This window comes from Pristis pectinata, chromosome 26 (genome assembly GCF_009764475.1).
Source record: "Pristis pectinata isolate sPriPec2 chromosome 26, sPriPec2.1.pri, whole genome shotgun sequence".
Lineage (NCBI taxonomy): Eukaryota > Metazoa > Chordata > Chondrichthyes > Rhinopristiformes > Pristidae > Pristis > Pristis pectinata.
In genome coordinates, this window is record NC_067430.1 from 4,319,732 (window position 1) to 4,347,180 (window position 27,449).

Sequence of the window (27,449 nt, forward strand, 5' to 3'; positions counted from 1 at the left end):
TGATATCTTGGCTTCATTGTTACAGTGGATTAAGGTTACAGACTATGGTGATGCTACTGCTGATGGTCTACACCAGCTCATTGATGACCAATTTTGAATTAAGAGACGAAATTCTCTTCTATTTAGCACGATTGTACTAGTGCTAAAAACCTGGTGGCTCATTGCTACATTAAAGGGTGGCAAGGAATGGGCCATGAACGCTGGCCTTGCCAGCACTATAAACATTCTGAAGAAATGAATAAGGAAACAACTCATGGACAAGCAGTCATTTAGCAGTCACTTGAGATATGACTGGAATTTTTATTCTCTCAAACACAAGGAGGGTTTGTCTTTGCTAAAACAATAATCACTTTGCATGGGCCTAGTTATTCACAAGTGTGAATATTTGATTGTAGTATTTAATAATCACCCAAAGGCAAAATTAACAATTTCGCAAAAGATTTATTGTAAAATGCTTTTCACATAGTGCAACAATATCCCAGAAGTTAAAAGCAATCAAATACGTAATATTGACGTGGAAACAGTAATAGCCTTGACAGAAAAGGTGCCTCTGTTCAGTTTAGCGCATTCCAAGCCCAATTTTCTATCTTGCTGGCCGACTGTGTCTGAAACCTCTGCATATTGGGGTGAAGGGAGGTGAGAGGATGCAAAACAAAATCAGTTAGAAGGAAAGTAACCCAACTTCAAACACCCGAGAGTTTAAGGTAAGGGAGTTATGAAACTCAGGGGCGATGTCAGAAAAGACTTCTTCACACGAAGGGGGCTGGAAACCTGGAACTCGGTCCTCCATGAAGACCAGAGTCAACCCAAGTTTTTAAAATGAAGTGATTTTTGTTAAGCAAAGGTTTTAAGGGTGAAAAAAAACCAAAGCAGGTAAAGGGAATTTAGATGCAGACTAGCTGCAATCTAACTGAATGGCAGAAGTGATTGAGGGGTCTGCTGCATGTTCCAAAGAACAAGTTCAAAGACAAAGACTAACATTTAGTTTGCAAGTATATTTATACCTGGTCATCAGCGAGACCACAAGTGAATGATATAAATTAAACCAACTTTGAGGAATATTTTGGAAATCACACTAAGCGACCGCCCTTTACATTAAAGTTTGTACATGTGAAATCTGTGGCCTTGTTTCTAATATGCTAAGTGGCAGCTCTTTGCTCTTATTACTACTTGCTTGGAAAGAAAATCAAAACAGCATATTTTAAAATAAAACCAAATATATGCCTGAATGTTTTTATAGTACAGCCAGGGGTTGCTTTATGCTCTTTCTGCTGAGTGATAAAGCTGGACATGCGTCAAATGAGGCTGCAAGATTTTACTGCAGGATTTGTTGGGCTAACTGCAGTATACACTGTTACCTTTCTGATTTGCTGGTGAAAGACATACTCTTGCTTCCTGCAGACTGACGGTTCTTCTTTCCTGTTTTCTAAAGGAAAGAAAGATGTATTTGGAGCAGTTTAAAGATAATTAATACTGTTTAATTTTTAAATGTCAATTAAATATATCACTTCATCTGGGTGTGACACCGGGATAAAATCAGCATCACAGAGAAAATTTTAATCAAATTTATATTGAGGTTTTCTGAAGTGTTTACTAAGAGCATTTTTGACTGCTCAGTTCTGGCGGTGAAGGAGTGATGAACTCAGAGCCATACAGCACAGGAGAAGGCCCTTTAGCCCACCGCATCCATGCTGACCAACAAGTACCTATCCATTCTCGTCCCCTTTACCAGCATTTGGTCTGTTGCCTACTCTGCCTCGGTGATTCAAGTGCTCTTCCAGATGCTTCTTTAATGTTGTGAGAGTACCTGCCCCCACCACCTTCTCAGGCAGTGCGTTCCACATTGAAAACACCCACTAGGTGACAAAAATTCTTCCTCAGAGCCACTCTAACCTTCTTACTCCTCAACCTGAACCTATGCCATGGCAATAAGTTTCTTACTGTCTATCCTATCATAACTTTATATACTTCTACAGTATGCCCATCAGTCTCCTCCACTCCAAGAAGAACAAACCAGTCTCTCTTTATAAAGGAGATGCTCCAATCCAGGCAACATCGTGGTGAATTTTCTCTGCACACTCTCCATTGCAATCACGTCTTTCCCATGGTGTGGCAACTAGAACTGCACACAATATTCCAGCTAAGGCCTAACCAATGTTTTATAAAGTTGTACCAAGGTCTCCCTGCTCTTATGCTCTATCCCCCAGCTGATGAGAGCATCCCATCTACCTTTCTTCAACACCCTGTGCTGCCATCTTCAGCGATCTTTGGATTTGTACACCAAGATCTCTTTGTTCCTCATTTACAGTGTATGTCCTATCCTTATCTTGCCTTCCCCTAAACTGCATCACCTAACACTCATCAGATTTAAATTCCATCTGCCATTGCCCTGCCCAACTTACCAGATGATCATTCTATAGCCCAAGACTATCCTCCACACCATCAAAAACACCTTCAATTTTCATGTCACCTGAAAACTTACTAATTTACCTCCTAGAGTCACATCTGAGTTATTAATATATATAACAAACAGGGTCTTATCACTGATTCCTGTGTTACACCACTAGTCACAGCAACCCTCCACTATCACCGTCTGTCTCCTAATACCAAGCCAAGTTTGGTTCCAATATATTTTTAGGTGCTGGATGAGAAAGTGGGTCTGACAAGGCAGCATTCCCCACCAGTTCCACTTCAGCCCTGTAACGTAAAGGGAGCAGGTAGCAAGTGCAGGTATGAGGATATTATCTTTGAGATGAGGAGCCAAAATTCATGCTTTCTTGAAAAAAATTATTATTTCTTCAAACTTACGTTTTCGCTGACCTTTTGCTGGAATGACAAAACCTTGCTGAAGCTACTTTACAGGTTGATTCAGTGAAAAATTCCAAGCTGTCTCAATCAGTGTACAAGAAACAAGAAGTTGCAGAATGGTGCAATTTGCAGCAGTGGCTTTACCTTAGTTTGAGGCGCATCTGCTTGAAGATTGGGATCAAACTGGGTTGTTTCCTTGGACTTGCTTCCAGCTAAAAGGAAGAATCAAATGTTGTAAAATACTTGCACATACTATAAAATCAATTCGCTTCATATGAATTTTCAAAATGGCAATGTTGGTTTATGTGTAGGAGAAACGCCACAGAATCCTCCTTCCTTATCTCACCCACACCACTATTCCTGGAGTTATAGTTTCACTCTGCAAAATAGCTGAAGGGCATTTTTGTCCAATGGTTACTTTTCCATGTTTTAATTCACACAATGGACTGAACATGTTCCTCCTGTACCATAACAATTGTGTGATTCTATACACTGGAAGTGCCAATAGACCATTCATCATGGGAAGAGGCAGCAATATTCTATATACAATGATGATGCAAAATAACAGCATACAAGATAAACAAATATAACAATATGCAATAATTCACTTTTGAAATACACTCTTGACTTTGCCAGATATATGGGCACAGAAAACAGTCCAGAAAGGATCAAGGCTGGTAATCAAAAGCAGAAATCCTTAGTTGATTTTCCCTCATCAGATAAGGGGCCAAGATCAATCCTGGTGCCCCTATTGCTAACCCAGCTGTAATAAGATAAGACAAGTTAGCACTGAACCTAGAGCATTCCTGATCCATGTGCTCAGAACAGACCAGAGAATACTTATCGATTCATCAAGGGAATGTGCCCTGCCTTTAAATAACTGAAACCAAATTAACAATGTACCACACACACATGATGGCCAATTCTTATTTCTCCAATAGATTAATGCGACTGTTGCCCAAAACCGCTTATCATTGGCCAGGATTATGCATTTAATGTTTCCTAAAGTGATTGAATCTGAAAATGATACTGTTCGACCATGCAGAGATACTGTTCGACAATGGAGCACCCTGCCTCAAGAAAGAAGAGGAGCACCAGATGAAGTCACATTCAGTAGAAAACATCAGTTAATTACGGAGCTAAACCTGTGCATTTGTGGAGAAATCAGTTTTGCAATCCCTTCTCCATAATAACAAACATTGTTTTAACCATAAAATTATTAAACATTATCAAGCCACAACAGACCTGCAAATACTTTGAAATCAGACTTGCTGTAATCGAATGGTTTGTAATTTTTGGGAGTTTTTGGCTTTTCAGTCCCCAGTTTAGGCTTCTTTTCCGGAGGTGCTGTCTCACCTCCTGGTCTGCTCTTTGGTTGCTCCCGCTTCGGCATTTGCTGGCCTGCCGTCATCTGTGAGTCAGGGACACGTGGTTAAGAATTTAAGCACATGTAGATCCTACACCTACTCCCACACTGTCCAAATCTGTCCACATAGTATTGCATCACAAGCCCACAACCTTTAACAAGAATGGAATGGGTAGGAAAAGGGCAAAGATCATTGACTTCTCCAGCTAATTTATTCTTAGAATACACAACCTGGAAATAAGTGTGGAATAACTGGACTTGCTTTTGGAACTACCCACCTGCCCAGTTAGTGACAAATGGTAATAAAATGCTTGAAACTTTCTGCCACACAATAACATTGGCACCTGGTCAATTCTATACAAAGCAGTGAATGAGACATCTTGAGGTAGAACACATACTAAATCAGCCTTTGTTTCTTGCATTTAATATCAGAATCGCAAATATTGAGTGTAATCGGCTTTATCAAGGGAAAAGGGAGGAAAAGGACCATCAATACCACATCCACGTGTTCAAGAGACAAAACAGGTCAAAATGAAAACAAAGTAAAGGAAGGGAATAACCAGAGGGAGAAGATCAATGACATACAGCAAGGCTATAGTGTCGATGGCCACCCAAATTGCGGTGCATGTAAAACTGGTAATGCAACAATGAATAATAGACACAAGAAGAAGAATATGCATTAGACCAAGGTCATTAAATGTAGAAGCAACGGATTTACACGAGAATATGTTAAGCAACTGAAACTGTGACAAAGGTACGGTAACAACAGAATAAGCAACAGGAGCTCAACAAGCATTTGCCAAGAGAACTTCTGAACTTTAAAGCAGCATTCTGGACACAAGGCCTAACTTTTTTCTTTATTTATTCCTTTGTGAGATGTGGATATGGTCAGCAATGCCAGTGTTTATTGTCCAACCCTAATTATCTCTAAACTAAGGAGTCAGTTAAAAGTCAACCACAGTAGAGAGTCAGGAGTTGCACATGGACCAGCGTGTGTTAGGATGGCAGATTTTCTTTCCTAAAGGACATTAGAGAACGAGATGGGTTTGTAACAGTCATATGGCAGTTTCATATCTTTCATTAAGAAACCAGCTTTTTCTCTAACAAAATCACATTTTATGTAATAGAATTGAATTTAAATTCCCCAGCTGCCTTGTGGATTTGGACTCATATCTGGATCAACAGTCCAGAACTCTGACTGCTCATGCAGTAATTTTTGGGATTCTGCTTTTTATTTTAAGAAGTCTATTGGTAAGTACAATAACATAAATGGAACAGTCACTCATTTAATAGTTGCACAACATTATACAATACTCCTTCTAAGGGCCTTGGTACTCTGGTTATCTTTAATGACAAATTTCATTTATTTACAACAGCAAAAGGTGCCACATGCGAGGCGACTAAACAAGATAAGAGCCCATGGTATTACAGGAAAGGTACTAGCATGGACAGAAGATCGGCTGACTGGCAGAAGGCGAAGAGTGGGAATGAAGGGGACCTTTTACGGTTAGCTGCCGGTGACTAGTGGTGCTCTTCAGGGGTTGGTGTTGGGTCCGCTATTTTTCACATTATATGTTAATGATCTAGATGACGGAATTGATGGCTTTGGGGCCAAGTTTGCGGATGATACAAAGATAAGTGGCGGGGCAGGTAGTGTTCAGGAAGCAGGGAGTCTGCAGAAGGACTTGGACAGGTTGGGAGAATGGGCAAAGCAGTGGCAGATGGAATACAGTGTAGGGAAGTGTACGGTCATGCACTTTGGTAGAAGGAATAAAGGCGTAAACTATTTTCTAAAAGGGGAGAGAATTCAGGAATCAGAGGTGCAAAGGCACTTGGGAGTCCTAGTGCAGGATTCTCCAAAGGTCAACTTGCAGGTTGAGTCAGTAGTAAGGAAGGCAAATGCAATGTTAACATTCATTTCGAAAGGACTGGAATATAAAAGCAAGGACGTAATGCTGAGGCTTTATAACGCATTGGCCAGACCACATTTGGAGTATCCTGAGCCCCATATCTAAGGAAGGACGTGCTGGCGTTGGAGAGGGTCCAGAGGTGGTTTATGAGAATGATCCTGGGGATGAAATGATTACATATCAGGAACGTTTGATGGCTTTGGGTCTGTACTCGCTGGAGTTTAGAAGGATAAGGGGGGATCGCATTGAAACCTACCAGATATTGAAAGGCCTAGATAGAGTGGACGTGGAGAGGATGTTTCCAGTCATGGGGGAGCCTCAGAATAAAAAGACGTCCCTTAAGAACTGATATGAAGAGGAATTTCCTTAGCCAGAGGGTGGTGAATCTGTGGAATTCATTGCCACAGACAGCTGTGGAGGCCAAGTCATTGGGCATATTTAAAGCAGAGGTTGATATGTTCTTGATTAGTAAGGGCATTAGAATTTACAGGGAGAAGGCAGGAGAATGGGGTTGAGAGGGAAAAATAAATCAGCCATGATCGAATGGCAGAGGAGACTCGATGGGCCAAATGGCCGAATTTTGCTCCTGTGTCTCATGGTCAAAATGTGGAAAGATATCAAATTTATTAATCAAAAACTGATGCCAAGCCACATACAGAGACACATGATCAGATTATCAAAGGTTTGGATGAAGAGGTCGATCTTAAGGAGGATCTTAACCTGGTAGAGGCATCTGTATGGAGTTTTCACATTCACCTTGTGACCACGTGGGTTTCCTTCAGGTGCTCCCACATCCCAAGGATGTGCAGGTTGGGAGGTTAATTGACCAATGTAAATTACCTTGTGTGTAGGTGAGTGGTTGAATCTGGGAGCAGTTGATTACAATGTGGGGAGAATAAAACAAGGGATAACATAGGATTAGTGTAAACGGGTGGTTACTGTGGACTCAGTGGGGCAGAGCATGTGTTTGTGCTGTATTTAATAAAAATATGAAGAAACACCACTTTGCAGTTACATTTTCAGCATTAACAAAAAATAAACAAATGAAGGTCATAATAGCTCTTACCTCCTTGACATTAACCTGTATAACTGATAGACACTATCAGCTGCACACTAACCATAGCTAGTTGAATGGAAGGAATGCTGTTTTACAAGGACATGAATTGTACAATACACTTCCCAAGGCACTTACTTGAACCAACACATTTTCTAACAGTGTATTATCACTGCACCATATCTGACTTTATTTTGTTTTCCTAAACCTGCACAGTGATGCAGCATCTTGGCTTCAACAACCCAGGTTCAAGTTTAGAAGAATGAGGGGTGATCTTACTGAAACATGCGAGATCCGAAGGGGACAGGGCAGGGTAGATAGCAAGGTGTTTTCACTAGCGGGAGAGTCTTGAATGAGCGAACATAGTTACAAAATAAGGGGCTGGTTTAAAACCAAGGTACAGTAAAACTCTGTTAATTTGGCACATTAGTGGTGCTAGACTAGCAGATTTTCCAATCTTATCAGATGTTTTTGTATTAATGCTCCAACACTTTTAATTCAATTTTTCTTTAAATGTTATGCAGCAGAATAGCAAGTTTTTCAGTGAACCCAGAGAGCACAGGAAGTGGGACTCCAGCACGTGAGATGGGAACATGAGAAGTGGGGCTCTAGCGAGCAAGTACCAAACCATCAAGATTTCCAAAGAGTTTGATAGTGGATTATTGAAGTTTTACTGCAGGTAGAAACTTCTTCTTGCTGAGGGTAATGAATCTCTGGAATTTTCTACCCCAGAGAGTTATGAAGGCTAGATCATTTGAAATATTTAATGTGGAGATAGATAAACTTTTGGAAGTTCGGGGGATTGAACACCATGGGGAACTGGCACAGAGGAAATGAGGCCTGGAGTAGATCAGGTACAATCAATCACATTCATTAGTAGGGCAGGCTTGGGGTCCGGGTGGCCTACTCCTGCTCCTAGTTTCTTGTATTCCCCTTGTGTTCTCTGGTGCTGTCTGGGCGGAGTTTGTACATTTTCCCTATGACTGCATGGGCTTCCCCCAGGACCCCAGTTTCCTCTCACATCTCAAAGACATGCTTGTTAGGTTAACTGACTGCTTTAAATTGCATCTGGTATAGATAGTTGGTAGAAGAATCAGGGGGTTGTTAATGACCAATTGTGAGAAAATGGGTACTGGGGAAGCTAGTGGATGAATGGGATTGATGGAACAGACGATGGGCTGATTGACCTCCTCCTATGTCGTAAGGAAATGAGAAAAAGACATAAAAATGATGCAATCTCTCTCTCTCACACTAGACCCTATTTTACAATTTATGGGCATTAAAACTCATTTGCCCAATTGCAGTCCACTTCTAATGCTCTGTCTGTAGCCTTATTCAATGTTCCAAGGCTCTATGCAAGTTTGAGGAGCAGCATTTCATCTCCTGTCTGGGTATACTGCAGCTTTTGGCATTCTATATCAAGTATTTCACTCTTTCTGTTTGCCAGTTCTACTTTCAGGTTGTCTATCTGTTACATTAACTCAGCTTTTCTCTCTCCTTAGACACTGTCTCATGTATTGGGCATTTCCAGTATTTTCCTTTCAGATTCAGTTTCAGTTTCAGCAGCAGCTCTGACCTGCATTTCACAGCTCTTTTATATTGCTTTGTTTGTTTTCTCTCTCTAACTGCCCGTAGGAATCTTTAAACATTGGAATCACCTGGACACACCTGACCTCACCCTATCAGATATTCCCTGTCCGATTCATCCCTCCCCCAGACTCTCTGCACCTTGAAACTAACTTCTTACTTTCCCAGTTCTGATGAAAGATCTTCAGACTGAAATGGTAATTCCATTTTTCCACAGATACTGCCAACATGCTGAGTGCTTGCACATTCCCTTTTTATTTCAGACTTCCAGGATCTGTGGTTCTTTCATCCTCAATTATTTTATTTTCTTGCCCTGCCCTTTGTCCTTCCTTTCTCAACTCGCAAGAATACTTTACAATAAATAGTTTGGTAATTTTACAAATAACATTCTGCTTGGGATAAGTGCATCCTTTACATTGCTCTGAAATTACTGGCCCCTCGGCCACCTTGTTTATTCTTGCATGGGCCCCGGTATAGTCTTTGGCTGGGGGAGCCTGGCTCACAGCAACTGGCAGTGGCCTAGCATAGCACAATCTGACATTTACAAACATTCAGTAAAACTCAAAAACATGTTTAAAAAAAAATTTTAAAAAACACATTTCCATTTATAACACACCACAATTAATCACTAAACTAACTTAAACAGAGGCCAGTAACTCATATGCATCTGGAGGTAGAACTGCCAAACTTGTGACAGGTTTTAATGGGGCAAAAGCTCGGGCAGATTTACCAACCCTGGAGAAGTATGCAGAAGATCAAACTGTCCAGCTCACAGGGGCAGCTCACACCAGACGTGGCCAATGCCACTGTTGACACACACACAGGCCAGCACTGGGACTCTGGCAGGTGTATACAGCTTTAGGCCCAGCATACAGGGCTGACAGTGGGGCAGATCTTCTCAAAGTTAATTTTCCCTTTTCTCAGAACGAAATGCACATTATTCTCAGAGAAAGTCATCACTACTTGGCAAACAGAAACAAGAATGCTTAATTTTAGAATGCTTAAATTTCCCAGCTTTTGCGGAGTTCATCACTTTCCCATGGGTTCTCAGTGGTATGAGCAGGTGGTAAACAGAACAGATGGCAACTCAGATTCCACAACACTGCAAGGCATTGCTAAAATGATTCAATTGTAACAAGTAACAACTTACAGTTCACTGAATTAGTACCATCCAAACTAGACAAACTTCCGCCTGACTTACCGCAGCCTGCTGTCTGACTGAGGGGATCTCTTGTACTGCAGAAACATAATCCTGTTGTACCTGTTGTCGCTCAACTGAAAGGCAAGACATACTTCTCAGAAAACTGCAACTCAAAATTTACTATACTAGGAGTCATCAATGCATTTGGGAGTCTTCAATGTTCATTTTCCAACATTTGGATATGTATACAGAGTTGGACTTGGAAGAAATCCATCAAAATACCCAAGATCTGAATCTAAAACATCAGGACCGAACTCCGGAATTTAAATGCAACCAGTTAAAAGGACAGGAAATGTCTCCACTCAGTGCTGTATTAGAACATGAAGTACGTTATTTGATCCTGTACACCTGTTCCACCATTTAAAACAATCATGGCTGATCACATGGCACCTCATCACCATTTTCCTGAACTAATCTCACATCCCTTGATTTCCTTAATTTACAAAAATCTATCAGATAATCTGTGGCTTTGATATACTCAACAACCGAGCCTGCACGATGCTGTAGATTCATTACACTCTGGGTGAAGAAATTTCTTCAGTCTTGCATGACTGACTCCTTATTTTGTAACTGCAACACTCTGGTTGTAGACGTCCCGTCCCTACATTAACACTACATTAACCTTGATAAATTCTGTGAGAATTTTGTATTTTTCAATGAAATTACTTCCCATTCTTCTAAACTCAAGAACATAGGTCCGGTCTGCTTAATCTCTCCTCAGAAGACAAACCCATCCCAGTAATCAATCTGGTGAACCTTCATTTAACTTCCTCTATTGCCAATGCATTCTTCCTTAGACAGGGAGACCAGTCTTGTACAACATTCCAGGCGCCACCTCATCAAGGCTCTGCGTGATTGCAGTATTCTTGTACTCACGTCCTCTTGCGATAATGGACATGCGATTTGCTTCCCTACTTGTTTGCTGTACCTGCAACTGACTATCAGTGAGTACCGTACAAGTACACCCATGTCCCTCTAAACCACAACCTCTTGTTATTTAGAAAAGTACTTCATTTATTTTACCGAAGTGGATGGTCTCACATTTTCCACGTTACATTCCATATGCTATGTCTCTGCCCATTCACATCACCCATCTATATCCCCCCCAGAGTATCTTTGCATCCTCAACACAACTCAAACTACCACCTAGATTTGGATCATCAGCAAACTTGGAAATATAGAAATATCCAAGATATCCCAACCCGCTGAGTTCCTTCAGCAACTTGTGTGTCGCGTTGGATATATTACACATGATCCCCTCATTTAAATCAATGATAAAGATTGCAAATGGTAGGAACACAGGTCACAGCCCCCCAACCTGATAATGATCTGTTTATTCCTATTCTTTACTGTCTGGTACTCAAACCCCAATCCACGTCTTTATTTTATTTAATAACCTCCTGTTTAGCAGCTTAAAGAAGACATCCTGAAATCCCAATTATACCACCACCAATGGTTCCTGCTTAACTATTATGCTGGTTACCGATGTCAAACATGATTTCCCCATCATGAATCCATGTCGACTCTGTTCATACTTATTATTTCATGTGTTACATTAGCTCAAGAATAGATTCCAGCATTTTTCCATACTGCTGATACCAGGCAATCGGCTCTGTAGTTTCCCATTTCATCCATTTTTAACTACTGTAAAACTCCGATAATCTGGTATCAGATTTTGGCATCTGGCCCACCAGGTAATGTTTGCCATGGTCCGTTCTGACCCACCATGCGGGTTTAAAAGGGGGAGGGCAAAGAGGGGATGGAAAGAGATAGATACTTTTTAGGCAAGTAGTTGTATTGAGAGATTATGAAAAAATATAATTGCCGTAGTTAACAAAATGTTGCAGCATATTTCTGAATTAAATAGGCTCTTTTGTCCCTATATATATATATTTCACAGACACGTGGTTTCAGGAACATGGTCAAAACCACTCAGACAATATAGATCTAAATGTGTTGGATTACCTCCAATACTGTTTAGTTTTAAACATAAAGTTTCCATATTATTACTATTGCACATCAACTTTTACAGCTAAGATGGGCATTCTCATTTTCCCTCACTGGGTATTCTATAATATCCATGATTACATTCAGTTATGGAACATTTCTCAATCCCCTTTTTTTCAAACTCTGGTAAGCTAACAGGATTCTGAAATGTTTTGTTGTTTTTAAAATGAAACCCATTGATATATCCAATCACCATCTGTTCTGTCATGGAAGTTTGGTTTGTTGAAGAGCAGAAAATATAATCAACAATTTGGCAAATAAACACTAAATCATGGTTCTAAAATAACAGTGCTCAAATGAAGCATCACCTACCTGTCGACATTATTATTTTAAACCAACACAAGAAAACGCAATTTCTCTTGCATTGACCCTCTGCAATATCTCTACTTGGGAATATTAGAAAGCTGACAGGCAAAGAGTTATGATACAAAAAGGTAGAATAGGCTCCAAGGGTACCCACTTCTATTATCAAGGAAAACCATGCATGATTTACCCTCAATGTGTCAATTCAAACACAAACACCACATGGGACTGCGGTATGTTGGTGAACTCGGTTCAGTATTCCCATTACTGACAATTCTGATCATCTGGTTTCACAAAATAACCCCCCTGACTATAAGAAATCACAGAGAGTTGACAAGCACTGGTGATATACAAAGTAAGGATGTTGCTGATGACAACCTGCAGGTTTTGGAGTTTCTTTCACTTTCTTGGTTTTCTCTTGCTGCTTGAACTCCTTCTGTAAGCATTCCTGGCTTAGCAACTTCCACCTGTTACTCACCTGAAATTACATAAGTGTGAAATATACCAACTCTATACATATATATTACTTCAATGTTAGACTGAGGTGGAGAAGTAATCACCACTGGTCACCAGTTCAAATACTTCGGCCATGATCAGGTTTATGATATAATACATGATCCTTAAGATTGGTACGTTTGCACTGCTGAGTATTTTCAACACTATTTTTATTTTAGATTTCCAGCAGCTGTGGTTTTTGGCTTTATGATATACCTAGATAGGAGAGGTGTGCTGTCAAAGCAGATGCAATCAGTATGTTTTGTTTTTAAACTTGCAATAACAACTAGTTCAAGGGTTTTTTTTAAAAGCTTTGCCCTTTTTGTGTCAAATACTGCAGACACCCCCAGGCTAGCTGCTGTAAATGCTGGGCACCCACTGTAAATAATGACATGTATCCTGACCATCTATTGCAAATACTGATACAGAGTGGTGTCACTATGAGGTGGGAACTGCTTTCCAACAATTAAGTTCATCTATCTGCAGATCCAAATGCCCATTTTATACACCACTGAGATTCATACTGCAGATCTCGGTCTACATTACAAACCTGACCTTCTGAAGCACAGGTGCCAAAATGCAACCTGCACCAAGGACAAGGAAGCTTATTCCTTCTCACCCTATTTATCAGAATTATTGCAGCATTTGTGGTTTCTACTTTGAATTAAAAACAGTCTTAATGTTTCTGTAATGGAGACCCGAGAGACTGCAGATGTTGGAACCTGGAGCAAGAAACAAGATGCTGGAAGAACTCAGCAGGTCAGGCAGCATCTCTGGAGGGAAATGGAGAATGCGTTTCCGTCTGCCCTCCCCACCTCCCTGATTTGATTCCATGCTCACCCCTTCCTCTCCTATCAGACTCCATCATCTGCAGCCCTTTGTTGCCTCCACCTCTCACCTCCCACCTTCTGTCGCTACTTCCACTCTTCACGCCTCCATTTGGCTATCACCCCTCCTCACCTGGATCCACGTATTGCTGCCAACTCTTGCTCCATCCCTTCCCTTCATTTCTTTACACTGGCTATCTCCCCTCTACCTTTCAGTCCAGATGAGAGGTCTCGATTCGAAACATTGACTGTCCATTTCCCTCTATGGATGCTGCCTGACTCGCCAAGTTCCTCCAGCTTCTTGTTTGTTAATGTTTCCAGACTTTACTTAATTGATGTCCCTGCCATTGTATCATCAGTGGCAGACCAATCACATGAAGTCAGTTTGTCTTCTCTTCCGTAAATGAGAATTTGGGGAATAATTTACCAAGTTCCATCAATGAGCCCCCAGATGCCTGTGGTACTTACCTCATATATCTTGGTGGAAGGGTCAAACTTTGCAGCTTGAGAGATGTATGCGTTACTGTCCTTGCAAGGCAAATACTAAAAAGAGACAGAACCATTTAAATTGGTTAAGGAAACTCAAAAAATAAAATACTTTCAGAAAAAACTTTTATGGGAAACAAAAGTCATGCATTCATCAGACTGTGAGTCCTTGGTTTGTCTATGCTCTCCTCAACAATGACAGTAAATCAGAGTGGCTGCTGGATATCTGTATGGGCAGTATAAAATGGAGGCCCATGTGATTTCTTACCTCTGCCTCCAGCACCTCTTTAAGAATGCAGTTTCTTCCAACAGGTAGTCAACATTTCCCATAACTGGTAAGGTTTTTAGTGCCTGTGTTAGCAATATGATAAGTTAGCTGTGAAGCTTTCATCTGATCAGCTTTCCTTGGTCATTTGTTGACATTTTGCAATGTACTTCCCATTTTATTAAAACTCTGAACAAAATAAGCTATCCTGTTCAAGTTAAGACATCAATAGGAGATTGAGATTTGAGAAAACCTAACTAACCACACAATATAACAGCAGAAAATTCCCACACATCTATGGCAACAGTACCAGGCTACCAACACAAATAACAATTTTTATGAATGAACAAAATATGGTGCGACTCACAGATTTAAATAAGATAATATATATGGTGGTGGGCTCTGCAGAAAGCATCAAATCTATTTCATCTGCATCTCCGAAGAGACTCATTGACATATGTACATCATTACTAGAAATGGATCTCCAAGTAAAGGTTAAGTTGAATATTCTTCACTGGAACTGTTAAGTCTCTCACTTGCATAACATGCATGCACCATACATTGCTTTATATTTTGTTAACCTTATTTGAAAAGGTATCTGTATAATAGGATACAAGCTGGAGAAAGCTGAGAGCAAAGATTACAGGTTAATATTTGCACCAGCAACATGGGCACTTTCTACCACCAACATTTGCATTAAGCTTTACTTTGTAAGTGGTAGATGCATTAAGAAAATAAGAACATGAGAAAATACCAGGAGTAGGCCACTTGACTCCTTAAGCTACTCTGCCATTAAATTATGAGCATGGCTGATCTGCACCAGGCCTCAGCTCTTCTGTGCCAATTCCCCATAGCCTTCAATTCCCTGATCTTCGAAAAATTTTGGTACTGGTACTGATGCAAGCAATGCCAATGATTACAGGCTTCACCTTGTTATCTGACCAGATCTATTCTTGTGTACTCCTCTCTGTAGATAGTGTGATTATTGTGGAGACTTTAAAACTGGCCTTTTACACTTGTAATATAGAGATTGAGATATCTCTTCTCCTCACTCAAGTCAAATAAAGACAAGAATCTGCTCACATAAACTGTGTAGATTGTAGATCTAAAAAGAAATGGAATTTTGTTGTGACGTGCAGGTCAACAACAACCCAACAATGGGATGAGCAACTGTATTTTTTCAGTAAGTTTGAGGTTAATCAGCTTCTTGATCCTGTTCCACTATTCAATTAGGTCATGGTATTCTGTATCTGATTATCATTTACCTCCACACCTTTGCAAGCATTCTCTGACTAAAAATCTGAGTCTCAAAAGTTCCAGCTCTTCACCATCCACAATCCTGTGCTTCCAATTTCTCTCCTAAATGGACTTGCTCCAATTTTCAAATCATATCTCTATTTCCTTGACTTTGTCTGAGGAACTGCTCTCTCCATATCCACTTTAGCGGAGCACCTTAGACATCCTTTACCATTTAAACACCTCAATCTCCCACAATCATTTCATTTAATATGTCACCTTAAGAATGACACCTTCAGCAATGCAGCACTCCCTCAGCACTGCACTGAATGAGTTACTGTTTTACCATCCCGCGATGGAAACTGAAACTAGAACTTTGTCATCTAGAGATAAGTATGTTAGTGATGAGCCAAGTTGACTTCAGGAAAAAAGTGGATATAATGAAGCAAATGAGTTTTACCCCATTGAGTCCTTCCTCATGTGTAGGAAACAGAGAGGCAAGGTAGTTGCTTCTATCCATGGTTCTAGATAACTTATCCACTGGTCTAGAGACACGAGTTTAAATCCTACTATGATGGTTAGGGAATATAATTTCCAGCAGTAACATATTTTGGCATGAAAAGCTCACATCTGTAATAGTGACTACAGCACTACTGGAATTTTTATAAAACCCATCTGGTTCATTAATACCCTTCAGAGGAGAAAGTCTGCTGTCTTCATGTGATCTGGTTGATGTACAACTCCAGATCCACCAACGTGGTTTGCCTCTGAACTGCATTCTGAAATGGCCGCGCAAAACATATAGTTCCAGCCGTAATTACATATAGTCAATTAATTCTGGCCTCGGCAGTGGTTCACATTTCTGTAAAAATACACAAACCCTTTTTAATAACCAAAATTAAGTGGTACAACTTACCATTCTGAAAGGGTTTTCAAATGATTCCAAAATGGCTTTTGCTTTCTTTTGTGCCCCTGTGCATGTTTCACAGTCTTTTTTATTTGGAACACAATCCTGTGGTGAAAAAGATGACTGCTTAATCTGCATCAACACATCTTAAGGAGCCAAGCCATGCTGCTTTAAAACAAAGTTTTTTTTTGAGACCTGTGCCATTGCTTTAATGCATAACATTGTTCTAAACCAGCCAACCGAGATCATTGATGTTTATTTCAATTAAAGGGGAACAAACGCTCGCATTTACAGGTTGTGAAGTACAACGTTGTAGTACTGCCAGACTGCACATTTTCATGAAAAGTTATCTTGATTAGAAATCATCCCCTACTTAGTCCAAGCAATTTGACAACTTGGTGACAGATTGAGGAAAGCAGAAAAGTTAAAAGTTATTTTAATATATCCTAGAAACACAACCATGGCTCAGTTGGGGAAAAAAATCATGTCATATGGAAGTAAGCACATACAGCAGGAATGTCAAGTGGCATCTTCCAGCTGGGTTATAGTTATAGGTGTCCTATTGCTGTGCTCAGGAAAGGGAGAATTCTTGGACTTTATCTTCCTGAACAATGACTGTTTTTTGTCATTGATATTGTAATATTTACCGTTCATATAAATTTATCCCAGCATAAATCAGCAGCTACAAGCAACGGTGAAGCTTGGGCAAACCAATAAAGAACCAGCTCTGAAATTCAATTTTCCAAAATAATGAGGGGATCCAAATAATATACAGTTGAACAAGAGGGCATTTTAAGGGATTTGGAAAAAAAACATTACTTGATCAGCTGCTTAACTCAGACCCATAGTACTCTGCAACTACTGGAACCTGCTGAAGTTGGCATTAAATACTTTAAATCACTACACAGTGTGGACTAGTAACTGGTAACAAATAATAAAAGTACCTACATCAAATATTGTGATGATTGGTTTGGTGGTACAGAGTGACAAGGTCTCATTATCTTCCAGATCTGGAAACAATTTACTGGTTTGCATCAGTGGTACTGAAAAAGAGTGGAGGGTATATTGATGATTTACACAACGTACATCAAGCAAATTGAGAAAAAAAATCCCACATTCCTTTTGATAACATGATATATTTTAAACGTTTTTTTTGTAAAATGAATGAAAATGCCCTTTAAGGTACACATCATTGGAAGTTTGGGTAATGCTCATCATTGAAGTACAGGGAGAATGCATTGGAGGGTGTGATGGTTTGCTGTTCCTTCTTTTGAATAATTAATCTCGGGAAGCAGTGGCACAGCTGCACACCATCTTGAGCGTCAGAATGGCAATGGATTTCTGGGAGTAAAACAACTCCCCAACCACTTCAGCGTGGGGCAATATAAATTAAATAATGGGTCACATAAAGGTTCCAAACTTTGGCTAAAATTTGCAGGTGGATGCCCTTCAGCCTACTTTTGAGATACCTCAACAGTTTTGAACAGTTATTCCAAATTCTAGTTGTTCACTTTCAACTTTAAACAGGAAGACATTAATTTATAAACTTGGATCAAGTTCAGTCAGTATAGTGTGCATATTCCCCAAATTTTCCATTTCTTTATATCCAACTGAGTGGCGTAATGGCTAATTGGCTGGGGTACATCAACCATAAAATTACACTCTGGAAAAAATTACGTTCATGCTAAACGTGCCTTTTAAAATATCACTTTCCAAAAGTTTAGTGGAACCACTCCGAGATCTATTAAAGCAGATGAAATAAAGCTCAAATGACTTATTTTAATAGTTTCTGCTCTCAGATTCATGTAACTTTTGGCAACTCTGACAAGTAATTTATCGAACTGTAAAGAGTACTCCAATACAGTTGGTTGGAAAATGTGTTATTATGTAAAAGAAAACTATAAATACAAATAATTAAGTACTATTTCAAACATTTTGCTGAATTAGCAAAAGAACTTCAGCTGTCTGCTGTATGATAATTTATTAACAACTACTTGAGCATATTCTTTGGCTTCATGAAGCTGAAAGTTATTAAGACTATCCTGTAAACTGCAAGATGAAATGAGATACTAACATTACAGCCAGAAGATTTAGAATAGAGTCAGGGTTTTGAATTCCTCTGACTGTGCACCCACTCATATTTACACATAAAATTAAGCATTAACTGACTAGATTGGATGAACTATTCACTTGAATTCACCAAAATTCTCTTTAGCGCTGCAGAAACCATGATAAATGTACAACTTATTAAAATACCTAACCACAGAGTAAATCAAGCCCTTTAATGTGGAGAGTATTAAAAATTCAGCACATTAAAAGTGATATGACATCATCTCACCACAGCATAAGTTGTAAAGCCGAGAAGTGAAACCTGATTCACAACCCTATTTCCTTTATGCTCTTTTAATACAGCAGGTCCTTTCTGGGACGCAGTGCATTGGTAACCAGGGTATAAATTCTCCAGGAAAAAAAACATCAGTTCTCATCATGAAGATGCTAATATCACTGCATGATTTTAAAAACAGACATTTGGTGACCTTTTGAAGTAACAATGAACTGAATTATTTTATTGCTATCATCGTGGTATTCGTACCAAAGAATCACAAGATCCATTCAGCCTAGCCTAATCCTGCCATTCAGCACTACATCTGTAGCCCCACAGGTCAGGGCTATTCAAGTGCACATCTGAGTGAGGATTTCTGTCTTTACCACCCTTTCACGTAGTGAGTTCCAGACCTCTCCCACAGTCTGGGTGAAAATATTTTTCCTCATCTCCCTTTTAATCATTCTATCAATTAATTTAAATCTATGCTCATAAAGACCCCCAGCTCCCGTAAACCCAGTCTTAAATGCACTAGGGCTGGAGCTGATTTTCTGCAGTTCAACTTGTCAGGTGGCCAAAGTTAAATGAATTAATAACCCAGTCACTTCCCGATATTGCATCAATCCGCAGAATAAAAGATGGCCTTTCGAAGTAACAATGAACTGAATTATTTTATTGCTATCATTGTGTTAATACTTTATATACTTCAGTGTAAGAGAACTTTGGAAAAAAAAGGAAGCATTTTAACATACATATGTTTGCATTTTCCATGCTTCCCAATACACAGAATAGATTGCAGTTGTGCTTGTGCGGGGGAGGCAGAGCTGGAAATCAGATTGCCATGAAACAGTTACTACAGAATCTGGAACACAAAATCAAAAAACTGGGAAGAAATGAAGGGAAACGAGCTGGGGAAAACAGTGGGCAATACAGAAGGAGGGAATGTATTTTATAAAGCTGGGCTATATTGTAAATGAACGTCATTTGATCAGATGTGGTTTTGTCTTGTTTTTTCTTACAATCCTGGTAAATCATCTTTCTGCAAGTGAAGTCGAAAAACCCAACAACAAAGGAACAAATATAAAAACATCCACAAGCCTCAGCGTACCTGAGCCATGAATAACTTGGACTTCATCCGAGAGGTGGGAACTGTCATGAGGTCCAAAGAGCGGATTCTCAGCATTCTTTAAAACAAGATGAGCAAGATCTTAATGTGGTAGTACCTCCATTTTCATCAGCTACAGGCAACTGATCTACCAACCAGAACATCTCACTGAATTATGCACAAAAAATTCTGGTTACTCAATAAAAGAGAAAGTACTTCACCTTTCTAGACAACTGGAAGACATATGGAGGATATTTTACACAATTTTTTTTAATTACTTGACAGTTTCACCACGGAACTGCTCTTCAAGTAGTAATTGGGTGTTCGTCAACTCGTTGAATACTTACATCTGCCTTTACGAGTGGACCTGTCTTCTGTGGCAATGGGGTTGATTCTGTCTGGAGAAAAAAGCATTAGAAGTGAAGCAATTTCTGTTTTTTTTGCAATTGCACATTGACTCAAGTTAAAAGGAATTTTCATTACATTTGGGGAGCTTGTATTTGACGATATATCATCTACTAACGAACATTAATTTCAACAGAAGAAAACTGAGTGATAATGGCTGAAGTAAAATAAAATCTGCTTAATTATTGATAGAACATTATATAAATCTATGACGACAGAACTATGCCCGCATTATCTGAAATGACTGAAAGCAGTTTACTGTTGGTTTATTTTGAGTTTAGTAAATTGCTGATGAAAATCAAAAGTATCAGCAATTTACTAAACTCAAAATAAACCAACAGTTAACTGCTTTCAGTCATTTCAGATAATGCGGGCATAGTTCTGTCGTCATAGATTTATATAATGTTCTATGCTGTCAACTTGAAATGAGCAGCTGGATTTACTAATATTTGGAAGTCTAGCACTTCAAAAGCACTGGTACAAGCAGGAGATTCAGGGCACCAGAAAGCAAATTACTTTCCAATACACACAAATAAAATATCCAGTAGAAATCAACCTTTGCTGATAAAAGTAATGCTAGTAACTGCTCCATTCCATTTCAGAGCTCACGACGACAACTGATAACTTAGGGTCCAGTTTCCAGTTTGTAACTTGCTCAGTATATGTTCTTTAAGCAAATGAATTATTACATTTGGAGGACATAAAATCTGGTTATTACCTTAAGAAGAGGCATATCTCGTGCCTGTTGGGCCAGGAGATGCAGTTCATTGATCTGCTGGCGAACTAGTGGAGGAGTGGGGTTGCAGCAAGCTACGATTCCCTGAGGCTCTCTAGGGATAAAAAGGGAAGTCGTATTATCCCTAGGTTGGAAGAATTCTGCTGTGTCAGCATATTACAATGATCCAAAGTAAGTAAAACAATTGCTTTTACAATCCACCCATCACCAACCAAACATGTGAAGGATCTGTCAAACTACCTGGAGAAAATACAGTAAGAAAATGTTCACTGAATACAGACAATAGAACAAATGTAATGCATTGTCTCCAGCAAAGAGCAACATTGCCAACTGTTTCCCAATAGAAAGGCACAAGACTCTCCTGGATTCTCGTTTCCTTTTTCTTACTCCTACCCAATGTCATTGAAGTGGAGTCCGAGTTAGAAGTATTCGGAAACACAGATGTCGAGGACAGCTATAAAACAGAACAAAAAAGCTGAGGCTCAGGAGTTTGGCCAAGGGAGCAAAAAGGCAAACAGGATTCTGGTAGTAATAGGAGATCCCATAATAGTTTTCGTTCTGAGATAGTACAAGAAATTAGCCTTTAATTTTTTTTTAAAGCACCTTAAATCTAAGAAGGGTAAGATAGTATCCTTATATAGCCATTAGTGCGACACCCGAGGGTTTTCACATGTCAGTGCAAAGAATGTCGTGAAGATAGTTGGACAGAAATTTGAAAGGGTGGGTGGAATTCAGTTGTCTTTCCAAATTTATATAAATGACAGGAATGGAATGGAGACCACAGAATTAGCCAAAGTAAATCCGGATGTGGGGGCAATAAAACCTGGATTACTGCCCAACCACACCAAGTTGGGAGAGGTACAGAGAGAGCAGGAAAATTAACAGGAAAGGTTTCTCCTCATGGGCCACTGGCACCAGTACAACTGCAGGAACATTGATTGGATCAATTCCACCGAAACCAGAATGGGGTGAATGCCAGGCAAGAAAGGTCAAATAGGGAGGTGGCGAACACTTTGAACTAGTAAGCAAAGAAATGCATCATCTGTTAAAGTGCTATTAAAAATGAGCTGAACTGTCTGTACACCAATGCAAACAATATTTGAAATTAAACAAAAATGGAAGCATGTTTTGAGGAGTCAAATATATCTTCTCAGGCAATCTCTCAGGATGACTTAATTCCATGGGTTCAGCAGTGGCTCATGAACCCCAGGTGGAAACTGCCCACACTTCTACAGGGGGGGCAAGTGGTACCTGATGGATGGCTAGTTGGTTTTTCAGGTGGCACGCTCCTTCTATAGAACTCTGGTCAGACCACACTTACAGCACTGTGTCCAGTTCTGGTCACCTCATTAGAGGAAGGATGTGGAAGTGTTGGAAAGGGTGCAGAGGAGATTTACCAGGATGCTGCATGGTTTAGAGAGTATGTATTATGAGGAGAGACTAAGGGAGCTCGGGCTTTACTCTTTGGAGAGAAGGAGGATGAGAGGAGACATGATAGAGGTGTACAAAATATTAAGAGGAATAGATAGAGTGGACAGCCAGAGCCTCTTTCCCAGGGCACCAATGCTCAATACAAGAGGGCATGGCTTTAAAGTAATGGGTGGGAAGTTCAAGGGAGATATCAGAGGAATGTTTTTTAGCCAGAGAGTGGTTGGGGCATGGAATGCGCTGCCTGGGGTGGTGGTGGAGGCAGGTACATTGGTCAGATTCAAGAGATTACTAGATAAGCATATGGAGAAATTTAAAATAGAGGGATATGTGGGAGGGAGGGATCAGATAGTCTTTGGCGAGGTTTAAAGGTCGGCACAACATTGTGGGCCAAAGGGCCTGTATTGTGCTGTACTGTTCTATGTTCTAGGCTTCTATGTGTCTCCAATGCATGGACTGCTGAACGTTCCTTCTCCTCATCAGCCAGACATGGGTTAGAGATGCCCTGGAGTCAGCAGAGATGTTACAATTTCTCCCCAAGGAGGTTTTGAGCACATCTTTGAACCTTTCCCTTTGTCCGCCGATTTGGAATAAAGGGTCTGTTTTGAGAGTCTGGCATCGGGCATGCAGAAGACACAGCCTGCCCATCAGAGACAACTGAGTGTAATTAGGACTTCAGCATTGGGGATGTTGGCCCAGGAGAGAACATTGATGTTGGCTTGCTCCTCCTCCCACTGAATTTGGGATAAATATAACTGGGATTACTGAGATATGGTTACTTTCCTGCCCTGCTGACCAGACCATCTTCATCCTCATCAAAAGCTTTCCTTAAGATTATCAACACATGGCCAACTTTTGTACCCTATGCAAACTTCGTCTACATCTAAGTCGAAATCATTAATTAATACAACTAAAAGCAAAAGAACCAAGTACAGAGCCCCATGAAACCTCACTGGTAACAAGCTTCCAGCCACAAATACACCTATCATGCATTACTCTCTGCTTTCTCTCACAGAAACAATTTAAGATCCAATTTGCCACCGTTCTTTCAATCACATGTACATTTACTTTTTAGACCAGTTTGCAAGCAGGACCTGGTCAAAGGTCTTGCTGTAATCCACACAGACTGCATCAAATTCATTGCCCTAGTCATGTTAACTAGGCATGACCTTCTGTTAACAAATCTATGCTCTTGGCCCTGATTAATCTGTGTCTTTCTAAATGACGGTTCATACCATTCCTTAGAGTTAATTCCAAAAATACTTCACACCATTGTTGCTAAACGAACTGGCAATCACTTAGGTTATTTCTTCCTCCCTCATTGATCAATAGTACAAAATCAGCAGAACTCTGATCTTCCAGAACCATTCTGCAGCCAAGGATGATTGATTAGATATGTACATCGAAACACACAGTGAAATGCGTCTTTTTGCGTTACCGAGAATGTGCTGGGGGCAGCGTGCAAGTGTCGCCACTCTTCCGGCGCCAACATAGCATGCCCACAGCTCCTAACCTGTACGTCTTTGGAATGTGGGAGGAAACCCACGTAGACATGGGGAGAGCGTACAAACTCCTCACAGGCAGTGGCGGGAATTGAACCCAGGTCGCTGGCACTGTAAAAGCGTTACGCTAACCACTACACTACAAGCCTCTGCAATTGCTTCCCTTACACAAGTTATGTTTCATCTCTGCTAGCAATTTATCCATTATCAAAGATGTGAAACAATATTTCCTTTGTCATTCTGCTATTCCACCCAATATTTTGCACAATTCCTCCTTAACCATAACACTGCAGCTTTAAGATGGGGACAAGGCCAAAGCATTCATTAAGCATCCTATCAACACCTTCCACCTTCACACATAGGTTACCCCTTTGGTCCTTAGTCATCGTCTTATTCTTCATGTATTTACAAAACACGTTATCTGCCTTTGCTCTCCTTTAACCCCTTACACTTTCTATATTCTAGGTTATTTAAAGTATTAGTTCTCTGTATCTGAAATAAGCTTCCCTAAAGTCCAAATTTAACGGCACATTTACTAGGTACGTGATGTCATCCTTACACTGGGCGACATCGGTCACAGTGCCAATGGCCGACAATATGGAAGGCCTACATCCAGGGCAATGGCTGTTTTTCTAAAGTAAACTTCCTGAATTTGCTGCTAGGGAGATTGTGAAAGACAAACCAAACTTCCTGCATCTTGACTGTACAAATTCTGCAAACTGGGGATCAGTTGGGCCAAAAATATAGGCAATCCGTTATAAAAGTACCTTGCTTGGTCAGATAACAAGAGAAATTAATTACTTAGCCATCACCACCTACTGTAGCTTGTGCCCAACAGGAAGATGATCTCAGACTAGAATGGGGATACATGACAAGATCTTTGACTGCACTCTGACATATTATTACAATGGGAGTACAACTTACTTTGGTAGCTCCTCTGCTATTTTGATCAGCATGTGGTTGGGCAAGACGTAGCTGTGGGGGAGAAAGAATAAAACATGTCACCTTTCAACACAGAAAAATTCTGATCCAGCTTCAGTGATGATATTTACGTTAACTATTTTCTGAGGGTTGATCTCACTTGCAGGTTAGCAAGTCTGACCAATACATTTTCTACTGCCATAACCAAGAAAGGGTAATGTTGCCCAAGGAAATGCGATGCATGAAGTATTTTAGAAATGCAAAAGCTAATAGAAAGATCCACAGAACAGAGATGTGCAATCTTCTTGTTCAGAAGAGATTGGACAGTTAATGATTTTAATAGCTATCTCCAACAAATGTGCATTTTTTTTTGGTACAAATACAGTATCCAAAAGCTACAACAAACTGTTGTTAAGCCCCTGCTTACAAGGTCCACACTTATACTAACAATAGCGATTCCACATGAATGCCAAGGGCAATGAGCGCTTACCCTGTGCTTTCGTCCTCCAGTCGTGCAATCCTGTCCCTCCAGGCATAGAGCAGTCTTAATGCTGTAAGCTGCTGTATGTTCAGATGCCTTTTCTGCTTCCTGTGCAGCTCAAGGTAGGATTCTTCAGTAAAAATTGGCTTGCAGTATTTCTTCATCAATCAAAAGATTAAAAAAATCACTCACTTATATACTCATTGCTGATTCTCAATTAGAAGGTATACTTGTATCCAAGTTTTTGACCCTCTGGGACTCTAGAGCAACCAATGCTCTTTTCTGAAATTGTTTAGTAAATTTAGTAGGCAATAAACATTGGACTTCCCAGCTCATAGCCCAAAAATGTATGAACAAAACATGGGACTGATTCTATTCACAACTGACAAGCTGTTAATTGAAATGCAGTCAGGAAAATTATACATGAAAGTGCCATTGGGTTCAGCTATAAATATAAGTAGAGCTTAACATAGTACAAAGTTCTCTAATATGTATTGGTGCAAATTCGTACCAGAGAAAGCTGGAAAAGGGCAAACTCCTCTCCAACCTGCAATATGATTAAACTTACTCTATTAAATAGCACCTTTAATTTGAGTAAGTTTTTCATGTTTTATATTATAATTGAGAATCAAGTAACAAAGTATTTTAGGTTAATCTGGCCACACCAACTAGTATATATTTTTAATTCTACCTAATTTTGAATAGAATTCAAAACAAAGAACAAATTAGGGACAGGAATAGACCACTCAGCCCCTCAAGCCCGCCCTGCCAATTAAAATTGATTAAAATCAGATTTGATCAGACTGAAAACTCAGCTCTATAATCCTGTCCAGGATAACTTTCACCTCCTTGCTCATCAGGAATCTTTCTACCTCCGTCGCAAAAAATATTCAAAGACTCGGCTCCCATCACCCTTTGAGGCAGACTCAAAACCTTCAGAAAAAATCATTTAATCTCTGCCTAAAATGGATGACCTTTTATTCTCAAACTTAACTTTTAGTTCTATATTTGTCCACAAGAGGAAACTTCCTCTCCATAGCCACGCTGTCACATCCCTTCAGGAGCTTGTATGTTTCAATCTAAACTTCAGGGATACAAGGCTAGCCTGTCCAACTTTTCCTTGTAAGGCGATTGTTCCAATCCAGCTATAGGTCAAGTAAACCTACTGCTATAAAAACGTTATCTTCCTTTCTTAAATAAGGAGCCTAATGCTGTAAGTAGTACTCCAGATGTGGTCTCACCAATGTCCTATGGAACTGAAGCAATATCTATCTTGTATGCAATTCCTGTAGAAATAAATAGTAATATTGGTGGCCTTCTTCGTAAATTGCTGGACCTGCACTCCAGCCTTTTGCAAATCATGTTCCAGAACACACAGAACCCTCTGCACATCAGAGCTCTTCAATCTTACACCATTTAGATAATATGCTGTTTTGGAAATCTTTCCTGTCAGTTCAAAACACAGAACTTCACATTTTTGCCACATTATTCTCCATTGGCAAATCTTTGCCCTCACTTAACCTATCTATTTCTTTTTTTGTTACGTCCTCTTCATAATTTACTGGCCTACCTATTTTTGTGTCATCAACAAATTTAACAAGCAATACCTTCAGTGCATTCTTTGAAATCATTTGATTAAATTGTAAAAAGATGTGATGTACTGTTGAAAGTATCCGAACTGGTTGCATTATGGTCTGGTACGGCAATTTGAATGCACAGGAACGCAAGAAGCTGCTGAGAGTAGTGGACTTGGCACAATACATCACAGGCATATCCCTCCCCACCATTGTTAGATCTACAGGAGGTGCTGTCCCAAGAAGGCAACATCCATCATCAAAGGTCCCCACCATCCAGACTATGCCACCTTCTTGCAGCTACCATCGGCAGGAGGTACAGAAGCCTGAAGTCCCACACCGCCAGGTTCAAGAACAGCTGCTTCCCTTCAACCATTTGGTTCTTGAACCGACCAGCACAACCCTAATCACTACAGTTTAGCAACACTATGACCACTTGATCACCTTGCACTAAAATGGAGTTTATTCTTTTGTTCTAATTGTGTTCTTTTCTGTAAAAATTGTTTATGTTTATGTTTTCGT

General features: G+C 40.0%; 1 protein-coding gene across 1 annotated transcript in view; it reads right to left on the bottom strand.

The window, feature by feature from the left end:
* Window positions 1-421: 421 nt before the first annotated feature.
* The window catches only part of exosc10 (exosome component 10), a 45,788-nt gene continuing 18,760 nt past the window's right edge, over window positions 422-27,449 (bottom strand). Inside the window, exons 12-25 of the mRNA XM_052039549.1 lie at window positions 25,363-25,511; window positions 24,876-24,926; window positions 21,004-21,115; window positions 20,228-20,278; window positions 19,884-19,959; window positions 17,401-17,495; window positions 16,462-16,557; window positions 14,027-14,101; window positions 12,615-12,714; window positions 9,927-10,000; window positions 4,054-4,219; window positions 2,953-3,020; window positions 1,359-1,426; window positions 422-614 (exon numbers count right to left, since the gene is read on the bottom strand). Of these exons, the coding sequence (XP_051895509.1) occupies window positions 584-614; window positions 1,359-1,426; window positions 2,953-3,020; window positions 4,054-4,219; window positions 9,927-10,000; window positions 12,615-12,714; window positions 14,027-14,101; window positions 16,462-16,557; window positions 17,401-17,495; window positions 19,884-19,959; window positions 20,228-20,278; window positions 21,004-21,115; window positions 24,876-24,926; window positions 25,363-25,511 (1,212 nt within the window). The 3' untranslated portion in view covers window positions 422-583. The remainder of the gene's footprint in view (window positions 615-1,358; window positions 1,427-2,952; window positions 3,021-4,053; window positions 4,220-9,926; window positions 10,001-12,614; window positions 12,715-14,026; window positions 14,102-16,461; window positions 16,558-17,400; window positions 17,496-19,883; window positions 19,960-20,227; window positions 20,279-21,003; window positions 21,116-24,875; window positions 24,927-25,362; window positions 25,512-27,449) is intronic.